Below are 22,750 nucleotides of genomic sequence, written 5' to 3'. Positions count from 1 at the left end.
GGTTCAAAACTTAAATATTAAATAATCCTTCTTTTATCCATCCTACCAACTGTGCCATAATGGTGAGCGTTTAAAAATAGGCGATGAACCATGTACAATGATTTTGCCTTCGTTATTTAAGCATTTGGTTTTATTAACCACAAAACAATATTTTACACAATCCATGCATTTGCCTTCATTCACATTACCGACATCTTACCAATCAACAAAACAGAATATACCCTGACAACGTGCAAGTTGTCTTCTTCTTCTTGAGACTGTAATATAAACCTATCAGCACCCTTCTACCCATAAATGCAACAAACCAAGGTACACAAAGTGCTCAATTTTTATCACTTTCACCACCCTTCATATTCGTTCTGTCATAGACGTCAGCCTTCAACCCAAAGACACTTGCTGCTCCTTGAGTCTTGTATCTAGGCACATTTGCCAGATTTGTGGTGGATTTTACCTCAGAATCACTCCTTATCCAATGAAAGCTCTTGATTTCACCATTATCACAGGACACCACTAATGTCAACAACTGTTTCTAAGCAGTCATTATCTGCCCACTATTCCCATCAGTCAACACATCTCTTCTCAAATGTTGGGAAAGATTCTACATGTCAGTTATGCACTGTACCTTATTCCCCAAACTCAACCTAGCTGCTCATTGATCATCCCAACTTAAACCCCTTTTTCCTTCCTTCTCTGATCCCAGTCGCATATTTCCAACATTTTTCATTCCACCTACCCACCATCCAGGAAACAGATAAACACTGGTGAAAGCACCCCTTTGTCTAATACCTATTGCTTTCTTCTCCCCTCACTTGGCTTCACTGAAGTACAAGGTTGTCCGTTTTTTGGTAATTGAAAATGCAGACAGACCAAGAAATATGGAAACTTTCATTTTGTGTGGTGTTTACTGTTTCCTCCCATTTTTATCCACCTCTCTAACTCCTTTCCTTTTTCATGCATATGTATGTGTTTGTGTGTGTGTGTGTGTGTGTACATCATATGTATGTATGTATGTATGTATGTATGTATGTACATGGAATATACAGGGTGTTTCAATTTATCTCAGCCCCTGATTTGTGCTTATGAAAGTCAAGCTATTGGTGACTTCATTGGAGATGGCGCCACAGTCTCTCTAATCCTTGCGTGTTCTTGGTTTGGTTGTTGGAGTTAAAGGTGTGTCAGCAACAATTCATTGCACAGTTTTGGGGTCTGGAAACCATGTGCAAAGTCTTCCATTCAATAGTTGCTGAAGCAAATGAAAATAACAGGAACATTGTTGGATGTGCATGAAGAAGGACATGCAAAACTGCCAGAAGCAATGGTGCAGGCAGTGAAAAACAGATTGCTGACCTCACCAAAGAAGTTGTTGCGTGGACTGTAGCAGGATATGGGAGTTTCCACAAGCACATGTCAATGGGCTGCCAAAACGTAGGGAGGTGTGTGCTGTCATGCCTTGATGCTTATGGCGACCACTTCCAACACTCTCTGTGACATCACCATGCTTCTCATACACCAAGATATGTCCGTAGCAAATTTCATTACATTATGACCAATAGTTTGATTTTTGTAAGTGAAAATCAGGAGCCAAGAGCAAGTGAAACACCCTGTATATAATGTTAAAATTAGACCATTAAGGATGTTCATATATTGGGATATAGTTTAATTTTTGGATGCCTGCTGGTGCATATGTTGCACTAACATGTGCACAAGGTCCAAACTCCTGTGAGTCCAATGTATGGATCAGCACCACATGACTGCATTTAACATGTAATTTCTCAAAAAGCACAGATGATATTTCAGTTGTTTTCTTTTCATTTATTTATATTCATATAAATGCATGATATACTCAAATTTCAACACAATAGGAGTATTGGAAGTTTGTTAAAGCCAGTTTTATTTTTTATTGGTTAAGAATTTTCAAATACATAGGATTTTTTAAAACAAAGAATGAGGAACTATTCATCATAGCGAATTGAAGTTTACTTTATTTTGGATTGGATGGCTTATCCCATGATGTATTGGCATGTATGATGTTTTTTTAGCATTGGTAATATTTTTTTTCCTTTTTCATAAACTATTATCAACACAACTTCATCTTTTCCACTGCCCCTTCCCCTTATCTCCCCTCCAGACCTTCTGGTTCAGTATCTCATAATCTCTAGCAACCAACCACCATGTAGGTGAAAGCAAGGTCACTAAGTCACTTCACATCTACAGGGAGAGTCTGTGGAATGGGAATGACTTGCTGAAACCTTGCCATTTTAGGATTGTCTTTTTGTTAGTGTTTTATATTATGTATGAGGGTTGTTCCAAAAGTTTGTGGACTGAGATCACTATTCGGAGTCCGAGTCAGTACGAGGGTTGGTGTGAGTTCCTTTTCGAAATAGCGCCCTTCACACTCTTTACATGGATTCCAGCGATGCACTACCTTCTCAAACACATGTTGCAGACCATTTTCTGAGAGTCTGTGTAAGGTAGTGGATGTGACAGCTTTCACTTCCTGATCCGTGCTAAACTTCCTTCCATGTAACTCTCTCTTAAGTGTTGGAAACGCCCAGAAATCTCAGGGTGCGAAGTCTGGTCTGTATGGAGGATGGTCAATTTTCTCCATGCCACATGTGGCTTAGCGGTATCCTGCAGGAGAAACCATTCTTCATGAAGCAGTTCAAGTCTTTTTTTGTGAATTGCTCCCTTAGTGACATCTTGCTACACCAACATTCAGTTTAGTTGCCAATTCACGAAACGATAAACGTCTATCTTCTTTCAACAATGTCTCTGCTTTCACAATGTTCTCATCGTTCAATGATGTTGATGGATACCCACTTCTCGCCTATTCCTGCACATTGCGTTTACCTTCCTTAAAATGCTTCCAACACTTGAATACGGCTTATCTGCCCATTTCTTCGGCACCGTAAGCTTCTTTGATTATCTGAAACATTTCCTGGCCACTTTTGCGTAACTTCACACAAAATTCAATAGCAATCCTTTGTCTGTTAGTTATCGGTAAATCATTCTCATCCGCCATTGTAATACACTCTGCAGTTCGACTTTTATAGCGAGCAAACAAACAACAGCTGCATGTTGGTTCACTCGTATATTAACAAAGCATACCACAGGCTATATTCATGTGCAACAATCACAGACTCGGAATCAAGTCTAGTAGAAGGCTGGGGCCATACCTGATCACGTGGTCCTTGACGTCAGGCATGACGTCACGCGCGGACAGATCGCTCTACGCTCCGGTTTCGCAGCCGAATCAAAGCAGTAATTATGAACAAAAAAGAGCCGTAATTATGCCCAGAAGCTAATTGGGAGTGAATACACAGACTTACTTAGGATCCGACATAACGTATGTCCTTACAGTTGGATTACACAGCCATTTACGCACACATTTTATCGGTAGTTTATATGTCGTCACATTCCTCTGTGAAACATTAGGTTTCATGTGAAATTGCGGTTAATACACCTAGTAATGCATTTTGTTAGGGCAGAAAGAAAAATATATATGTTGAATGCGTAAAATAATTTTGTTAAATAAAGAAAGGCAGAAAGCCAAAATTATGGATAAGTTGAATATGTAAAAGAAAACAATCTCGTCTATTGCTCTCTTTTAGGAGTGAGAGAGGAGCTGTTTTCACTTAATTTCTTCAAATTTGGTAACTTTGCTTCGACTATTGGTATTTATTTCTTAATTAATTTTCCTTATTCAGATTACAATTCTGAGTCTTATGAATCTTTGAACTACACAGGGAGGAATGTGAGGAAGTTCCGTGTGTATTATGTAACACACACTTTAAAAAACTTTTCACTGATCGAAAACTTGAGACATAGAACTGAAGAAAGTCGAGGGTCACTTTATATACTTATACGTATATATAATCAGTTGAATGTCGAACAGGGGTGCCCACAGGCGGGTATGTGAAAGCTGGTTGAGTCCACTTAACTTTGGGGGGGGGGGATTGTAATGAAAATTTGACTGAATAAATAATAGAACAATGGAGGACGGAAGTTGAACTACGTTGTCATTTAAGCATCACTCGTATATAAATAGCAAGTTGTGTATTTTGAAGTGTATGGTAGCCTGATGTTGTGTAATGAGACTACTGGTATCGCAATCCACTAACAAGTCTCGTTAGATGCGATGTGTTCAGTTATATATTGTCGCCCGCTGTTTTTATTTTTTCATCGGAGATCACGACACGTCACAACACCTCACTGAAGGCATTGTGAACTGCAACACCTCACAACCCACCAGGGTGCGAAATCATTGAAAACTGGTGAGAGGGAGAAAGTTTGTAACCTACAACCCCCCTCCCCACAAACATATGTGTGAATTATACGATGTACATATTTGTAACTTAACTTTTAAAGTTATTAAAAGTAAAAATAAATTACTCAATTAAAATAATTATTGTGATTATTAATTAGAAATTAATTTGTTACTTTCATACATATCAGATAGTGTAAAGCAGCTAACTAATTCCTTTATTAACCGGTTAAAGATGTTAATAAATTATGGCAGTTGAAGTGGTTTTATTATGTGTAAGTTTTTGTTTAGTTTGTGCACTATGTTAATATAAATCAGTTAGATTTCATAGTTATTATTGTTTTGCATTCTTGTTTTACTTTTACTGTGCGTATTGATGTAGATTTGTTAATGATCTCTTGAGACAGAAAGCATTCAACACTCACAACTACACTAATTTGTGTGTGTTTTCAATATTATTCTTAGTAAAGTATATTTGAAATTAAAAGTAATTGCTTATCTTTTCATTGTTATAACAAAAACTCTTTCCCCCGGGAAATTTTTGGTGTTTTTTTTTTGTGGCCAAGATTGTTGGTGGGGGGGGAATCCCCCTCGTCCCCTCCAGGATTTCGCACACTGAACCCAACAATCCAGAAATAAAAGAAGAAAGGAGCGAAAAGAACAAAACAAATCAGCCTTTCCACGTTTCTTGCCATATGGGGTAAAGACTCAGCTGGGTTTTGTCCACCCAATGACGTCACACCCGCGGCAGTCGCGAAAAGAGGCGTGTCTGACCACATCCTTTCCTTCTAGTAGTCTTGACTCGGAATACATAGAATCGGCGCAGTGTTGCCAATCCATGAACTTTCGGAACCTCCCTCGTAGTTGTATGAGTTTTCATGAGTTCTAAGATGACTAAAGAAAAAATGTCCTGAAAATAAGGATGCAAGAATATTTTATGATTGGCAGTTGCATTTAATTTACACTTACATGTGCAATTTTACATGTGATAGTTGAGCCAACCACTCTTTTAATCTTTAGCCACCCGAGCCTCTTTCACATGTAACCCCCTTGCTGCCCGAGCCGATTTTAAGCAAAATGCAGAGTTTTATAAAAATGACTGTAGATTGGATTGCCGTAGACAGACAAATGATATATAGTTTTACTCGGAATGAACCATAGATTCGGACTATATAAAATTTATGCACATTCGGCGTATATATGGAGAGAGGGGGGAGGAAACTGAAAATTTCAAAATTTTTGAAGAAAAAATGGGGGTTTCACCCCCCCTACCCCCCACCCAGACAAAAAGTACAAGACATTGTAACAATACACATGGAAATAATCGCTGGAGTGTTGGGACAAAACGACATGTCTGCATGCTACTGACTCAAGTCTCGAATTTCAACAAAATGTGTAGTTACCTTCAAACAATTGTAGATCGGACGCTAATTGCCATAGACAGAAAAATGATATATCGTGTTACTTGGAATGAACCATAGATTCGGACTATATAAAATTTATGCACATTTGGCGTATATATGGAGGGAGGGGGGGATGAACTTGAAAATTCAAGAATTTTTTTGAAAAGAATGGGGGGTTTCGCTCCCCCCATCCCGACAAAAAGTACAAGACATTGTAACAATACACATGGAAATAATCGCTAGAGTTTTAGGAACACGAAAATAATTGCACTATTATCGTATGACCAATAGAACATGACTTGTACCCCCAAAACACATGTCTGCATGCAACTGACTCTTTGAGAATATACGTAAGTGCACATTTGGTCAAAAAGTCATTGGAAAAGAAGTACAAATATGATGTCTTTTGTTCTTACCTCTGCTGCTGCTGCAGATCACATTGCAGCAACTTGAAAAACATGTGCTTGGCAACAGAGACCTGTTTTCGTCTTGCTTTTGAACTTTTCTTTGTAATAGCGCAATTTTCCTCAACCCCTCTTCCCCCTTCCCCCCTTGTGGAGACGCGGGGAAAATTCCTTGTGACCTTGAATACCGAGAAGCAAACTTTTCACCCATCTAGTTTCCAGTGGTGGAAGAAAAGAATTGCTAACAAATCCGGCCTTTGTGTGTCTGAATTATTTTTCCTTGTTCGACACCAAGATGTGCAAGAGTCATAATTGTTTAATATGTGTGTTAACAATAATGTAAAAGAAGAAAATCACAAATCCAGCCAAAAGTAGCGACATTATAACGTAAAAACTACAAGCATGCTAGAGGATCTCGATCGAGATGCTGAGGATGCAAGGGGTTACATGTAGGATCTCTCGATCGAGATGCTCGGGATGCAAAAGGTTAATATTTTTTTCTTGGGGAAAGGGGGAGGCTGGTTGGGGAACAGTGAAAGAAGAAGGCAGACTACCATACTGGAAGAATGGATGTTCACTTTTTCTGATCTCTTCCATCATCCTCAACTGTGGATGACTACTGGGAAAAGTGCTATGTAATCATTGGAAAGTTCCGTTTGTAATGTTCTACACTTATTTTTTTGGTTTATTTTCCAGGAAAAATCAAGAATCATATCACCATGTCACCATGAGATTTGCTCATGTTATTTCATGTGATGTTAGAGATCTGTGCTTTCAGATAATTGTAGGAGATTGACTGTCATAAATCTTTTTTTTAAAAAAAAAACAATCAATGGAATATTGCAACATGAATTAAGTTTTCTGATCTAACATTTTCAAAAAAGTTGATTTTTTTTATTTGATTTAGTTTATTTTACTTCGTGTTTTTTGTGCCTCTTGGCTAATTTGCGAAGATGGGGATGAGTGATGAAATGATGAAATTGATGAATGGACATTCACAAACAAACAAGCCCGACCGGGATTCGAACCCGGGACCCTTGGCGTCGCAGCGCGATGTGCTAACCACTCGGCCACAGGGTCGGGCTCAAAAAAAGTTGATGACACTTTACATATCATTTGTTTGTGTTGCAGTTTTACTTTTTCTTCATATTCTGTAGTACAGAAGTAGTATTATTTTATATTTGCTGTTCATGTTTATATTTATTGTGCATAGCTTTTAGGCTTTTATGGCATATTTGCTAGTTTTTAGCACATATATATCCTTTGTCTAATAATAATTGCTAGTAGAGTATATTCATAAGGCAAATTAAGTTTTCAGTGGGAGTTAATCATGTTTCTTGCCCTTAGGAAAAACATGACATGCACTTTAAAATTCTATAATATTCAAATAGGTAGAAAATTAGAGCTGAAATGAAAATTATAAAATCTTGTTTATACCTGTGCTTCCTTTCTGTATGATTTTCTATTTCAGTCTCAACATTTGATTAATACTAGCACAGCAAATGTGTTATGCTTGTAGTAGTTGAGAAGAAAATGTTACTGGTTCATAACTTCTAGTTTGTGCACATGTAATACCATGCTTGAAAATATGCTCATTTCCTACAAGCCAACAAGATAGAGCAGAATTTTGGACTTCCTTTTCTACATGCATCAAAATATGTAACTACATGACAACCTTTGTGCTCTCTTTTATTTTATTACTGCATTGATCCTTGCCTTATTATCTATTAAACAACGTGATCATTTTTCATGTGATGGTATTTGAAAATGTTCAAACCTTGTTTTTCAGGAACTATTTGTGAAATCAACATCGATGAGTGCTTGTCAAATCCATGTCAGAATGGAGGAGCATGCGTTGACCTGGTAAATGGATACAGCTGCAACTGTAGTTCTGATTTTATGGGTGATAACTGTGAAAGTGAATACAACATTTGTTCATTTTCTCCATGTTTGAATAATGGCACGTGTGTGAAGAAAGCCACCAAAGGAGAATATTATTGTGAATGTAGTCCTGGTAAGTTTGATAAGTATGTGAAGTTGAATATTTAATTGCAATATTTTGGGGCATACATATCAGTTCATGTACAGTCACGGACACTTCTCGGTTGTAACAATCCCATTGACTGGCAATGGGATCGTTACAACCAAGAAGTGTCCATGACTGTACATTGAATAGCAAGTGGTAATTAAAAAGCTCTTATCAATTTTGTGAAACAGCTTTTTTTTCAGTATTGAGTAGTCCTAAACATATGATCTTGGTCTTGCTTTGAAGCTCTTTGCAGTTATTTTTAAACCATTATCACTGTATACTTATATTGCGAAACCAATTTTGTACAGATTGATATTCAGCAGAGTAGTGATAAAACTTTTAAATGCTGACAAAGGCAAAAATTTATTATATAAAAAAATATACACTAAAAACGTGATGTTTCCACCCTCTAACAGGGTATTCTTGAATTGAATTTAATGTGAATCTTCATCTGAAGAAGACCCTGTCAGAGGGTGGAAAAGTTATGTTTTTAGTGTATATTTTTTTATGCAATAAAGTTTAGCCTTGGTCAGCATTTTAAGGTTTTATTAACATGGAAACAAGGCTTAACAGAGTAGTGATGTGTTTTGAATGTGGGAACATCACACACACTGTGGGATCTGTGGGCTTCACTGCAAGTAGAGTAGAGACAGTAGACACAGTGAGTGCAAATTGAATAAGCTACATTTTACATTAACTCATTTTTATATAGTAGTTCAGTACATGAAGGACGGAAAAGGGTGTCGAGCTGAAATAATTTATAAAAAGCTAATTTTTTCAAGGTTTGCTCTTTGTTACTTCCCAAATGAAATCCCAAACGTCCCCTAAAATCCCACGTGTGCATCACCTCCAAAATGGCGGATAAAGATGGTGGCCTGGCTCGCAACACATGTTGTCCTTTTTTCTTTAATAACTTTCGATAATTTAAAGCTAAGTCATTCCTGTTTTCATTATTTTACACAAGAAATGTTGTGGGAATCAGATTATATATTAAAATATCCAGAAAATTCATATTTAATGGTACTAACAACAAAAATGTTACTTTATTATTTCCATACAATTTCATTTCTCCACCTTTAAATATAAATATATATAAAATTGAGACAATAATGAAAAATGTTTGAAATGGAATCCGTAGAGATTTTATCTGACTGCAAAACAATGCTCTTGAAAATAAAATTTAGCTTATGATAAAGTAATAAGGGACTATTTAACGAGACACGAGTGGAGCTGTTTGTTGTACACCCAGCTATGCAAATTGCACTTTTTAAGAGGCCCACTCATTTTCTCTTTTTATAATGTAGGAGGAATATTCTCTCCAATAATATTGCTTGGTAGGCTTAATATGTGTAGTTTGTTGGTATCATATCATTCATACTACTTCAAGATAACCCGCTTTCATTAACATGCATTAGCTCTTATAGAGCAAGTAAAGAAAAATTTTCGTTGTAATCACATTCGGAAAACAAACACTAGGATTCTTGGTGCATGGAAAAATGAACTCAAACTCTGTCGAAAGGTGTGTCTAAGAAGAGAAGCATATGGAAGCATCAAACCTCAGTACGATTTATAATTCTCTTCTCTTTGCTTGTGAAGAAAGTAAGAAAACGGGACAAGGTTCCTGCATGGTAACATACATAGTGAACATAAATTTTGAATATTGTAGCTTGAAACATATTGTACTTCAGGCTTTGTGCTAAATACATAAGCATTTTTAATGAGATTTACTTTTAATGTTGTTTTATACAAATGATTTTTTTATCACCCTGTCTCTGAACTGCCCATCCCAATTTTTTCATCAGGCATTAGTACACGCTCTGAGCTACCTACATATAAAATTGGGGGGAAATTGAAAGGGGGGGGGGGGTGGCATTGAATGAAATTTATTTTTCTTAAAAAATACATAAAAGTGTCTGACTACCATGCTCAAGGTCCCGGGTTCGATCCCCGGCCGGTTCAAATCCGGGAACTTTTCTAACGGTAGAAGTGGCCCCGGCGCCCACCCAGCGTCGAATAACATGGGTACCTGGGGGAAACCCTGGGGGGTAAAGGTGGTTAGGGGCGTGATGCTGATCACATCACCCCCACTCACGACCGGATCAAGAAACTGTGGGGCGTTACCCCCACACCCCCTATACGCCTTCATGGCGTGGTGCTATGCACAGGGGAATACTTTACCTTTTTTACCTTTTACACATAAAAATACATGTTTATTGATGCACTCATCTGAAACACTATTTAAATGAAAGCTTATACTATTCTGAACAAAAGAAAACAAACTTGAAGTTTCTACGGCAAACCCGAGGGAAGATACGATCGTTTATAACCTAATGCATGTCATTCAAAGTGGAGCCGCATGTGGTGTACATGGAGATCTTAAAAAGTGCGTAACTTCTGAACCCCATGACCAATTTTAAAAAAAGTTGTCATTTTTGTAATCAGCATCAAAAGTATTATAAGCGTACCAAATTTCATCAAAATCGGGTATGGTGGGTGACATTTTCATAAAATTATGGATGATTTGACATGGAATGACCCGAATCGTGCCAGTGCAAAATCACAACACAGAAAGGCTGTGATGATAGATGTGAATGAAGAAAGGTCGGACAGGTGTGTTCGAAATTTTGTTACTACTGTCAAAGAAATTCTTGTTCAAACATGCCAGTTGCTGATGATTCTGAAGATGATGAAGCTTTTTTGTAACAAAGGAAAGCTGGAGGTGGATCATTCTCAAGATTATTACATGTAAGTTTTAATATTTCAGTATGAATAACATAAGTTACTTTTATGTAGTATGCATGTATAGTGCTTTATCGTAAGCTAAATTTTATTTTCAAGAGCATTGTTTTGCAGTCAGATAAAATCTCTACGGATTTAATTTTGAATATTTTTCATTATTCTCTCAATTTTATAGATATTTATATTTAAAGGTGGAGAAATGAAATTGTATGGAAATAATAGTAATATTTTTGTTGTCAGTATCGTTAAATATATATTTTCCGGATATTTTAATACATAATCTGATTCTCCAACATTTCTTGTGTAAAATATGAAAACAGGAATGACTTAGCTCTAAATTATCAAAAGTTATTAAAGAAAAAAGGACAACATGTGTCGCGAGCTCGACCGCCATCTTTGTCTGCCATTTTGGAGGTGATGCGCACATGGGATTTTAGGGGACTTTTGGGATTTCATTTGGGAAGTAACAAAGAGCAAACCCTGAAAAAATTAGCTTTTTATAAATTATTTCAGCTCGCAACCCCATATTTACTTGGCTATAGGTCTACTGGCTAATTTCTAATTGGAGACCAAACTCAAGTATCCATAATTTTTAATTCTACAGTACTTCGATTAAATATCACCAATTGGCTCTCAATATTATTGCATTAACCTTGACAATAGTCACAACATGTGCCTTTCTTCCAGGGTTCAGAATGTTGCAAATCATAAAGTACATATTTGCCAATTAAGCAATTCTGATCTGTGCAAACATAATGGAAATTTTGTGTTTTGTTCTGACTCTTTTAAATGCAGGAACATGGACTATTTCATTCTTACTTAATACCAGACATTTCTTTGGACAGTCAGTTTTACACTTCAGTAGCTTGATGGCAACTGGAAGTGTAAATCAATACTTGATGAAATTAATGAGAGAACAACCACAAAGGATACAGATCCAGGGCTTCTGGCCATGCAACACAAATCAAGTTTTGTTCCTTATGCTGTCAGTCATTGAGGTGGAACTTAGTGCCTACAATATGGTGACATGAAGGTTTCAACTTACAAAATACATTGCACTGTGAAATGGTGTGTGGTCTTAAAAACCATATAAATGTTTGTGTTTCATGTACATTAGTTTTGGCATCTGTCAGGGACTGAACATAGATCCTTGACATTCTATGTTGATGCCCTACCAAATTAGCTAGAATACCAACAGAGGAATTTGATGGAGGTTAGTCTGGCAGTTCAGAAAGTGCCAATTCTAGTTGAACCATTATTTTCACAACTTTTGTGTTAAACTATTACTTCCTTTGTGTGCCATATACTATGAGGGTGATTCAAAAGGTAAGGTAACAAGAGCTCTCACTGGTATCATATTCCTCCTGTTCTTCGAATTTCCCATGAGACTTGCAGCTGAAGAGCACACCACAAAAAATTCATTGTCAACTGGTTGAGGTGTACGGTGCTAATGTAATGTCATGGAAACAGGTGTGGGTTTGGTGCACTGAATTCGATAATGGCAGGACAGCAAGATGAACAACAATCCAGTCGGTCAAGCACATCCACCACAGATTTCTAATTTGTGTCATATACAGGAACCAGGTGATTTCCAACTCTTCAAACCATTGAAGAACCACTTGGGTGGTAGGCGATTCACAAGCGATATGGAAGTTCAATAAGCCATCTTGGCTTAAGGGACTTGATTCAGATTTTTATGTCGGCATTGATGCCTTGGTGTACCATTGGAACAAAATGTTTGGACAAACATGGTGACTATGTTGAAAATTAATGTACTTTTTGAATCACCCTCGTATATCAGCCAGAAACATTCCATGCAGTTTGAATGTTATTACACACAGTGCATGAGGAATGTAATTTTGTGCATAAGATTGTACACAAGTCTTGAAATTATTCTTGCATTATTTTTATTTTTACAGGGTTTGAAGGCTTGAATTGTGAAAACAACATAAATGACTGCCTGAGAGTAACATGTGCTGACAAGAAGCAATGTGTGGATGGTGTAAATGGCTATGAGTGCCTCTGTCCAAAGGGCTACACAGGAGACAATTGCTCTATAGATATTGATTACTGCCTAGAAAATCCCTGCCAAAATAATGGAACATGCAGAGATGGGGAAGGCAGCTATTCATGCATCTGCCCACCAGGATTTACAGGTAGAAATGTCATATTACCATTTAATATATTCATTATTAGGCACACAGGAGATGTACTACATAGAATTTTCAGCAAAAAATGCAGGCTCGACCAGGACTCAAACCCGGGTCTCTGGCATTCTGGGCCATTGCTCTACCACTGAGCTATCAAGCCCGCCTGACCTCACTTGATTTTTCGCTGTTGCTGTTTTACCTATGTGGAATCGTCTCTGCTAGTGCTACCGCAATGGGATCTGTTGCCTTTGAAAGACTGTAGACATCGACTTTTGCCTGGTTCCTCCCAACGTAGAGATGTTAATTCATTAAATTAGGCACACACAGGAGACTCGAGTTCTGGTCGAGCCTGCATTCTCTGCTGAAAATTCCACGTACCATTTAATATTTTGTTAAATTTTAAGTTTTTACCACTTGTTAAAATTACTAAAGCAGTAGAAGGTAAAAAAAAAAGGTAAAGTTCTCCCCTGTGCTTAGCACCATGCCATGAAGGCGTATAGGGGGTGTGGGGGTAACGCCCCACACTTTCTTGATCCGGTCATGAGTGGGGGTGATGTGATCAGCATCATGCCCCTGACCGCCTTTATCCCCTAGGGTTTCCCCCAGGTACCCATGTCATTCGATGCTGGGTGGGCGCCGGGGCCGCTTCCAACATTACTAAAGCAGTGCTAACTATAATTCTGGGTTTCACTCTATCAATGTTTTGAGCCCAATATGCATGCTCAGTGCACTGTACTTTTAATATCTTGTGATGATGAGTCTTTAAAGTTCATTCCAATCACAATTTATGCCCACAGATAGGCTAATGGGCATTTCACGTACAGTTTAAAGTGCAATCAATTTGAAATTAGATTATGTTGGTAGATGGAAGCACCAGTGGACATAAAAGCAGCATGAACGTGAGATCACTGCATGCCAACATTAGTTGAGTGAAGTCAGCTGAAAGTGGTGTGAGTGAATGTGAGAACAGCAGCATGCAGCTCTGCATTTTATGTGGACCAAAGGATTGGCCATGGATAAAGCCACATATTTATAATGAATAAACGATCATGATTTCAGTACAAAAACTGTATATTTTGGGATCATAAGCGGTATATAAAATGACATTTTGGTGTTAAAATGGTGAATAAAACCCTAAATTTGTTTCTAAAACTATACTTATTACACAAACAACATTTCTCTTCTAATTGCACGTTTTATGTAGTTACCAGAATATTAAGTTTATTCCTGTGTAAAGGAGTCAATTTTTGCTTCTCAACTATTTACAGCAGAATTAATTAATTTTCCATGATTTGCATAACTTGCAGGATAATTCAGAGCTCAGACGATGTTGCGTTGGTACATAAACCCTAAATTTCATGTTTAAACATTTATTTCACATTTTGCAGTTCATTTGGCATCATTTCATGACAAAACATGGTAGGAAAATGCACCTCACACCTTTAAAAAACATGAAAAATGAACATTACAATGTGTTATTTCATGTTTGGCGATTCCTCATCCCATCCTTCCTGCCGAGAAGAAATCATCTTAACGTGGCTCCTAATCGAACATAGCAGTCTAACGGATTGTCATATGCTTCAAGGACTTGACCCTCCGTTGCACTGTACTTGTGACATTGTTTTAAGTGTTCGGCACATTCTTCTTGAATGTGCCGATTTTACTTACCTCAGATAGTATTTTAACCTTACCAACGATTTGTCATCCATGTTGCGTGATGATGACAGTGTTTTAGCAAATGTTTTAAAAGTTTTTAGAAGAGCAGGTCTCTTCCACTGCTTCTGAGGTAGTTTTTAAACTAGGCTTACGTTTTTTGATATGTTGTGTTTGCCCTTTGCAAGTCCATTTACAACTTGCATTTTTAACATTTACACCCACTTTTTACTTTTGAGGTAAGGGTTTTACATAAGGGGATATTTCCCCTTATAAATTGAAGGGTGCAAAATGGCCGTGCGTTCCGACACACACACACTTTTAAATCAATCGATCAATCAGTCAATCACATTTCTTGTTTTCATTAAAAATTAAATATGGAGGAAGTGCCTAAAGAAATGTGTTGTGTATAGTGATAAGTATCTGACAGAAAGGGCATTCAGCACTTCAACAATGGATGAATGAACTTGCAGGCTGATATAATGATATAGAATTAATTTAATATAAATATAGGAATTAAAAGTTATTTCTCTACAAATAGTGGCATTAGACAGTACACAAAATCAGTTCATCAAAACTGCATTGATGTAAAAGATCACAGTTTTTGGAGATAATGTCCAGCATAAGTTTATCTATTCAATATGGCAGTAAAAACTTCTTACGTCATGTGCCGGCAACATACTTGTTAAAAACCACAAGAAAACACGAACAGCATGATAAAAACAATTTAGGGATTCTTCCAAGCTTTCAATACCATCTCGGAATCATCATCAGGGCTGGTCGAGAGACAACGAAAGACAAACAAATTTATCTATTCAAATCAAGATTTACAAATATGCAGGCGAAAAATATTAAATTTGATTTCTTAATTTATTGGTTTCCTTTAAGATGGAAAGGGAGTATGTTATACATCCCATAAATTAAACTATGTTACACCTTGTAATCTTTTTAATGTGTTTTATCCTGTACAGGTCCCTCTACAATGTGCACTTGTAACCTTTGTCAAGGGGTTCTTTGTCCCTTTTTAATTTGAAGGTAAGGGTTTTAGATAAGGGGATTTTTCCCTGTATGCTTAGAAGGATGCAAAAGTGGCCATACATGACAGATCACTCAAAAATTTAAAATCGGTCAATCAATCTTGGTTGTGTGACATATTATGGTTAATCTTTTCAGGTGTTAACTGTGAAAGTGATATTGATGAGTGTAACATCACAAGGGAACTATGTAATTATGGAATCTGTCAAAATGAAATTGGTAAGTATTTCTGGAGGTTCTCTTCTGAAGGTCTTCTCTTTAGTCCTATATTATATTATTTACCTTCTTCTGATAACTGTTGTAATCCTGTTTGGAATGTACTTCTAGTTCTTTGGTACTATGATCATCCTTTTTTTTTTAATTGTGGTTTGAAGAGCATGTGTACCTTGAATTAACAAAATGCTCAGTGGCATGTCCAGGATTTTTAAAAGGTAGGGGTTATGTGTACATTTGTAAGTAGTCAGTCCTCATTTTGCCATATTTGCTGCCTTTGACATTTTTTTTTTTTTTAATACCTGACCAAAAGGTGGGGGTTATAACCCCCACCAACACCCCTTGGGCACGCCACTGAAAGTGCTGATAGATTCTTGGGAATACAGGAGCATCAAAGTGAGCATGTATCTGAAATCAGATTAATGGTGAAAAGAATATATCTTGAATTCTTATGTGGTATCTACACAATGGAGTCAAATTGAAAACTTTTTGACTGCCTGTTTTTCACAAAATTGAATCCTTATTTAAATATCTGCAAATGGTCTATACCCACATTCACCTTATGATTAATACTGTGGAACACCCTAATTTTATGTTCCAAAATTTTACATTTTCCCACATTACATATTCAATATTAGTGTCATCAACATAGCAAAATGTTATAAATTTTCCCAGATTTTACATTTTTCCGCATTTTAATTTTTTCACCTTTTCCCCCCGAAAAACGTACAAGTCTGTGTTCCACTGTATTAATAAGAACAAATTTCTTCAATGGCTGAAAGTCTTTAATATGCTTGACAGCGCACACATCTTTTCCAAATATCAATAATAATTGGTGAAGTTCTTATTAATATTAATTTTATTAAATTCTTATGTCGGACAATCTTTCTATGAATGAATGAGGAAAATGGCTGTTGGCATTTAAAAGATATACTAGCAAATTTAATTATGTATCAAGCTGGAGATAGAAATAATTGATTTGCACTTATTTTGAACTTAATATTCAGTACCTCTCTGATTTATTGCAGTATTGGGTGCAAGCCATCGATTAGCATGTCATGAGTCACAAATCTTGGAATTATGACATTGTGAAAAAAATTTCACGTATCTTCTCTCCACAATATTAGTAGGCTGGGAAAAAATCTCTTATACTTGCCTTACTAATTTCTGGAGCTTCCTATATAGAATCAATTGACAATGTAAAGTATTATAGATATCAAATGAGAGGCATCAAGACATTGAAGTTTAGCAATTACAATATCAAATGCAAATTACCAGTTTTGGCTGATGTTCATACAACTGAAATGAACTTCATGATATACCTAGCTCGATACATATCTAATTTATGCCAGTGAGTTGATTCGAACACTAATCTGCAATGTCATATGATCCAATGCTTATGTTCACCTGTGACACTTGCCTAGTTACATGCCTGTGTTGGCAGTTTTGTAAGCCATAACCAAAGATTCAAGTATAAGTACACACATAGACACTTTGACTGGATTTTGTACACACTTCCAATATAATTCATTCAGTCAGATCTTCATAACAGGGAGTAACTGTGGACTGGTTTGAGAGCTCCTTCTAAAATATCTGTTTTTGTTATTTTTCTTTAAGACTGCATTATCTGTTTTTATTCTCAAAATTATGTTAATTCTGCAAAAACTAGTCCAGTATAATCCTAATACAGAAGTAATAACACAAAGAAGCAATACATTGCACACAGTATTTAAATGCCCTGTTTTATTGTGTTATAATCAATTGTTAATATTGGAAAGTAAATTGCAAAGATTGCCAAAAGAGATTCTAGTATACCATATCTGCAGTTTTTGTTACTAGTTTTGCACACACAAACTAATTATTAATTGGCATTAAAAGCATTTGAAATAGTGTGCTAGAAAAATGTATGTACTTTCTGTGTTAGGATTATTATTTGTTGTGCATCTATGTTCGTAATTATTGGATTTGGTATGTTTTTATCAATCTTTAAATACATTACTACAACATGGAGGGAGATTGCATGGTGTGTAGTCATGTATTTGTTAGTATCAGGTACAATATACATTCTCTGTGCAATGTATAGAATGACATATTTGGAACTCCGAATGAGGCAAATTGCATTACATGTAGGACTTGACATCTCAAGAACTTTTGTTTTCCTTTCCATCATCATGCTAAAATTATTTATTCTGTGTACAGTTTAACTTGAGCTCATCTGCTTGCAAAATCTTATTTACATTGGACCTGTACTTGACATGCAATATTTCAAGTATACATTTTACAAAATGATTTGAATAACACAACTTCCTTAGTTTTCTGAGCATGGAGCATATACGTAAGAGGAAGACAGAAATTTGTCACATTATAATTGGACATAAATCTTCAAAGTTGAAGTGCATGTAAGTTAGCAAAACATACCTTTGTTTTTTAGATTGAACGTAACTAATGCATCGCGAACATTTTCACACAAGTCTATACAATTATGTGGCTGAGAAATCTATACAATCTTTCCATTGGAAGCTAAGTACGATTGTTTTGTCTTTTGTATCAGATGTCAATGCAAACAACTTTCTTTACGAATCAAATTATTTCCACTTTCAGATGAATGTGGAGGAAAGTTTAAAAAATATATAAACCACAGTTGTGAGTCTTGCTGTGGGTAAAATCAAATTAATCACTTTTTAAAAAAAGGGCAATTACAGCTGTAATCTGAATTCACTCTTCCCCCATCGCAGATAAATAGCCCATGGAGTGCCAACCAATCTTTTCTTGGGTAGTCAGAGCATCCAGTCCAATCACCGCAGTTTCTGGTTTTCAGTTTTTATGGCGTCAGCTGTTGCTTTTCAAAAGTTCCCAATATTCCTCACAATGTGAGGTCACTGTCAAGATTTTATAGGTCCCACCAAGAATCGAACCCATGACCACTCGATCTCCACTAAAATTGCATCACTTTGCTCAGTAATGCAAATAATTTCTTGTGCAACAAATACCAGTGCTGCTACTCCCACGTGACTGTGCATACTGGATTTTTGCCAAAACCACTTCTGTGATCTATTTCTGCGACAATGCACATCGATCCTTGCTAACATCACTCACCTTTGCAAAACATTTCTCGCATGACAAATGCCGATCTTATTAAACCTGTGTGACTGTATGTGTGAGTTGATCCTTGCCAAAATTGCGCCACTGTGCTCAGTAATGCAAAATGTTCCCGGCACGATAAACTGTGCCATGCCCAATGGGCGATTGGTGGATTTCGCAAACCCCCTTTGGCCCAGAATTCCTTTAAAAAGAAAGTAAGGGTATAAAATAAACTCAATCAATCAAGCCAGCCTGATGGCAGACTTGCCAGCTTTTATGCAAGAGCTTACCATTTCACAATGCACATTTCACAACACCTCAAATCACTCCATCTCCTGTACATCCATACTTCTTTCAACTGGCTCTGTCATAGAAAACACTATCAAAGAAACCAATGCCATCATCCAACAGAAACCAGAACTGAACCTAGGTAATGGACAGGCACACCCAACTTGGCATCCCATCCTTCAAAATATCCCAGACCATGAAAAAAAAAATGCAGTTCTTCTGCTCGAACTCCCTCCACTCTTGCAAAGAACAGGAAGGACACCACACCGAGCAACACAACGCAGCAGACAGCCTAGCTCCCAACCACCACCCGGCAATGCCACCTGATTACGGAAAGCAGAAAACACAGCAGATGACACAAGCCAGGAAACACACACCAGTGCCGCCAAACTGAAGAAAATGCAACGACCACCACCTGGGAAGTAACAAAAAGTGACCATCTCTGCTCCAGACGCCATACCCTTAATGAATGAAGGCAGTGTGTGTGTTTTTTTTTTTTTTTAAAAAAAAAACAACCCAATTATGCAACATGGAAACATGAAACTTCATGTAGGTAATAAACTACTTAATGTTATGAAAGTCATGAGAAAATAAGAAACACACCAAAAGTGATCATTACTTGTCTGATACCTCTCTTTATTCCATTATTGTTTTTAAATTCCTTGTATGTTGCAGCTTGTCTATACTGAGTTCCAATTATGATTCAATGCATGGGTGTGCGTGTGTGTGTGTCTTGTGTATGCAGATGTAAATATGTGTATATGTTATTTTAATAGGGAGGAACATTTTTCAAATGCAAGGTGTATGATTTTTTTTTAACAGTCACAAATTCACCTTTTTCTTTTTTGGCTATCAGGAAATTGTTTTTTATCTTGTTCTTTGAGTGTTCTTAACTGTTAAATAAAATACTTTTATCTGAATGATAATATCATCAAATATTGACATTGATGACTTTCTGAAAATTTTGTAAAAAATATTTATTCTCAATAACAATGCATCACTTGTTACAATGCACCAATATTTCTTGTTCTCACTTTAGGTAGTTACCAGTGTTTCTGCCGGCCAGGCTTTTCTGGGGATCACTGTGATCTTGATTTTGATGAATGCCTTTCTAGACCTTGTCTTAATGGTGCTGAATGTAAAAATGAAATAAATGGATATAGTTGTGACTGTCAACCTGGATATGCAGGTAGTTAGAGAATAATTGTTGTTTCTATAACTTTCGTTTATCGTTACAAGGTTCCAGACAGAAATACATGGTAAGGAAAAGAGAAAACGAGTGTTGTATTTGTGTTGTTTCTGATGTACAATTAAAAAGATTGTTATTCTTAAATAAAATATCTAAAGACCAGGGCTCAAAAAATCCAGGTCGCCATGGCGACTAAAAGTTTCAGCCTGGCGACTGTGATCTTTTGCTGTAATATGTACGAAATTTTGATGATTCTAAGTTCAAATCGCAGTACAGCGTAAGTTAGCAAATGTTCTTTTTATCAACGTTGTGAACATTCCATAGAGTTAGTAACAATTTCTTACCCTTTGTCCCCAACACCCCATTTCCTGCTTTCTCAAATAATTTAGGGATGTTTTGAATACCGTGATGCTCAACATCTTATACAAAGTGTTACAAAAGTCGCGCAATCCCAACTTTGGAAATGTATTTCATGAAAACTATAAGAGATATTTACACCGGGTTTTCTGCATTATAAAGCGTCATCCATTGAGATATTTTTCAATGCTTAAAATTATCAGTTCACTCTGTACAGAAAATTATATAAATTAATAACTGAGGGAAAGCAGCGTTCAAATGTTTCCAGAAATGAACTTCTGAGTAAAAAAATATGTAAGAAATTATCGAAGGATCATAATTAGACATTTGATGACTGATGCCATTTCAGTCTGTCATTTGCAACCAATATTGGTCATGTGCAACATTCGATTAATTTTTGACTGGCGATTTTATGGGTTGAGTGAAAAGTGCCATTTTTGGGACATATCTCCATATGTGGCAACACTAGCAGGTCGAAATATTGCCAACAGTCACATGCAACATGTGTCCTAAGTATTGGCTATACATTTAGGTGGAAAATCCAGATTTTGTGCAGAAATTGGACTCTTGAGATAATCCTAGGCTGCCCCTGGTTACATTGTTCTCTTCACTGTGCCTGTTTTTTTAATTCATTGGAGCAGCGTGTGTGCATTGCTGAAGAGTATTTTACTACTCATTCTTACACTCATGTGCAAGAGGTTTCCCAATAAAAATGCCCTGCTTCTGCTGTACCTCACAAAGCAACGGTTTTACAAGCAGTCAAACACCAACAAATGATTCCACAAATTGTTTAAGAGTTGGTATTTATTGTTGAAAATCAGTTCTCAGATGTTTTTATCAAATTAACCATGTATTTGAAAATAATGTAATTGCTTTTATTTAGATAAATGCTAACATATATGTATGAACCCAGTGATAGCCTACAAGATTAGTTTAGTGCATAAAACCCGGTGTTAATATCTCTTACGATTTTCATGATATACATTTTCAAAGTTTGGATTGCGCGACTTTTGAAACATACTGTAGTATGCACAATTGGTAGTAGGTGGTTTCCTGGTGCCTGGTTTTCAGAGCTGGCACCTAGCTTTAAAGAAAATTTTTCGAGCACTGCTAATGACATTGTTGTGCAATATGCAGCATTAAATGAAAATAAATAAAACAATTTTTAAAACACAAAAGCTGAGTTAAGAAACTATTTGATTGTAGAAATAGAGGTTTGAGCTTATTTTCACAAACCGTTCAAATTTATTAAAAAATACCATATTTATATGTGGGCTGTTCAATAAAGAATGATCATAGTTTTGTTATTCACATAATTTCTTGCACTGAAATTTAATTTTATGTTATGCTGTTAGCAATACTAGTTTCATTGTTTTGACATCAGTTGTGGCTCTATGACAGCCCTGCAGCTTGAGACATGCTCACACTTACTCCTATGGTAATAATGGAGGTAACACTGCACTGAATGAACAATATGCTGCATTGAAATTTTAAAATAGTCAGGTGAGGCTTTCAATGCAACAGAAGGTCTATGGAGAGTCTGTTCTTCCCTATAGCACAGCTTGAAGATGGTTCGAAATGTTAAAGAGGGGAGAAAATCAATTTCAAAGGAAGGTGGATCCGGAGCTCTGGTCAGTGCTCTTACGAAAGAAAATATTACCACTGCTGTTGTCATTGTGAGAGAAGATTGCTGACTAAGTTAAGAGTACTTTCAGAAATAATGAAAATTTCATTGGGAGCAACCCATATGTTGGTAAACAGAGAAATTACACGTGAGATGTGTTTTGGCACTGTGGGTTCCAAGACCATGTTAATACACGGCTGCACATCACAAATATTGTTTCTGAATATCTCACAAAAAACGATGTAAAGTACGTATGTTTCTTATTCTCTCTTTAGTCCAGATCTATCCCTATGCTACTTTTTTATTTTCCTCAATTTGAAG

At 36.5% G+C, this 22,750-nt stretch overlaps 1 protein-coding gene and 1 non-coding gene across 3 annotated transcripts in view; one reads left to right on the top strand and one right to left on the bottom strand.

The window, feature by feature from the left end:
* The window catches only part of crb (cell polarity complex component crumbs), a 99,005-nt gene that overhangs the window by 21,068 nt on the left and 55,187 nt on the right, over positions 1-22,750 (top strand). For both annotated transcript variants that reach the window (XM_083109906.1, XM_083109905.1), the window contains 4 exons: positions 7,861-8,085; positions 12,759-12,995; positions 15,816-15,896; positions 20,299-20,448. In XM_083109906.1, coding sequence (XP_082966032.1) covers positions 7,861-8,085; positions 12,759-12,995; positions 15,816-15,896; positions 20,299-20,448 — 693 coding nt within the window. The remainder of the gene's footprint in view (positions 1-7,860; positions 8,086-12,758; positions 12,996-15,815; positions 15,897-20,298; positions 20,449-22,750) is intronic.
* Positions 13,079-13,149, bottom strand: TRNAS-AGA (transfer RNA serine (anticodon AGA)). Its single transcript has one exon. It is a non-coding gene; the product is annotated as a tRNA-Ser (tRNA).

The sequence above is a fragment of the Lepisma saccharinum genome, chromosome 23 (genome assembly GCF_977018435.1).
Source record: "Lepisma saccharinum chromosome 23, izLepSacc3.1, whole genome shotgun sequence".
NCBI lineage: Eukaryota > Metazoa > Arthropoda > Insecta > Zygentoma > Lepismatidae > Lepisma > Lepisma saccharinum.
Note: the sequence above shows the minus strand (reverse complement) of the source record. Positions and strands in the feature narration are given on the sequence as shown.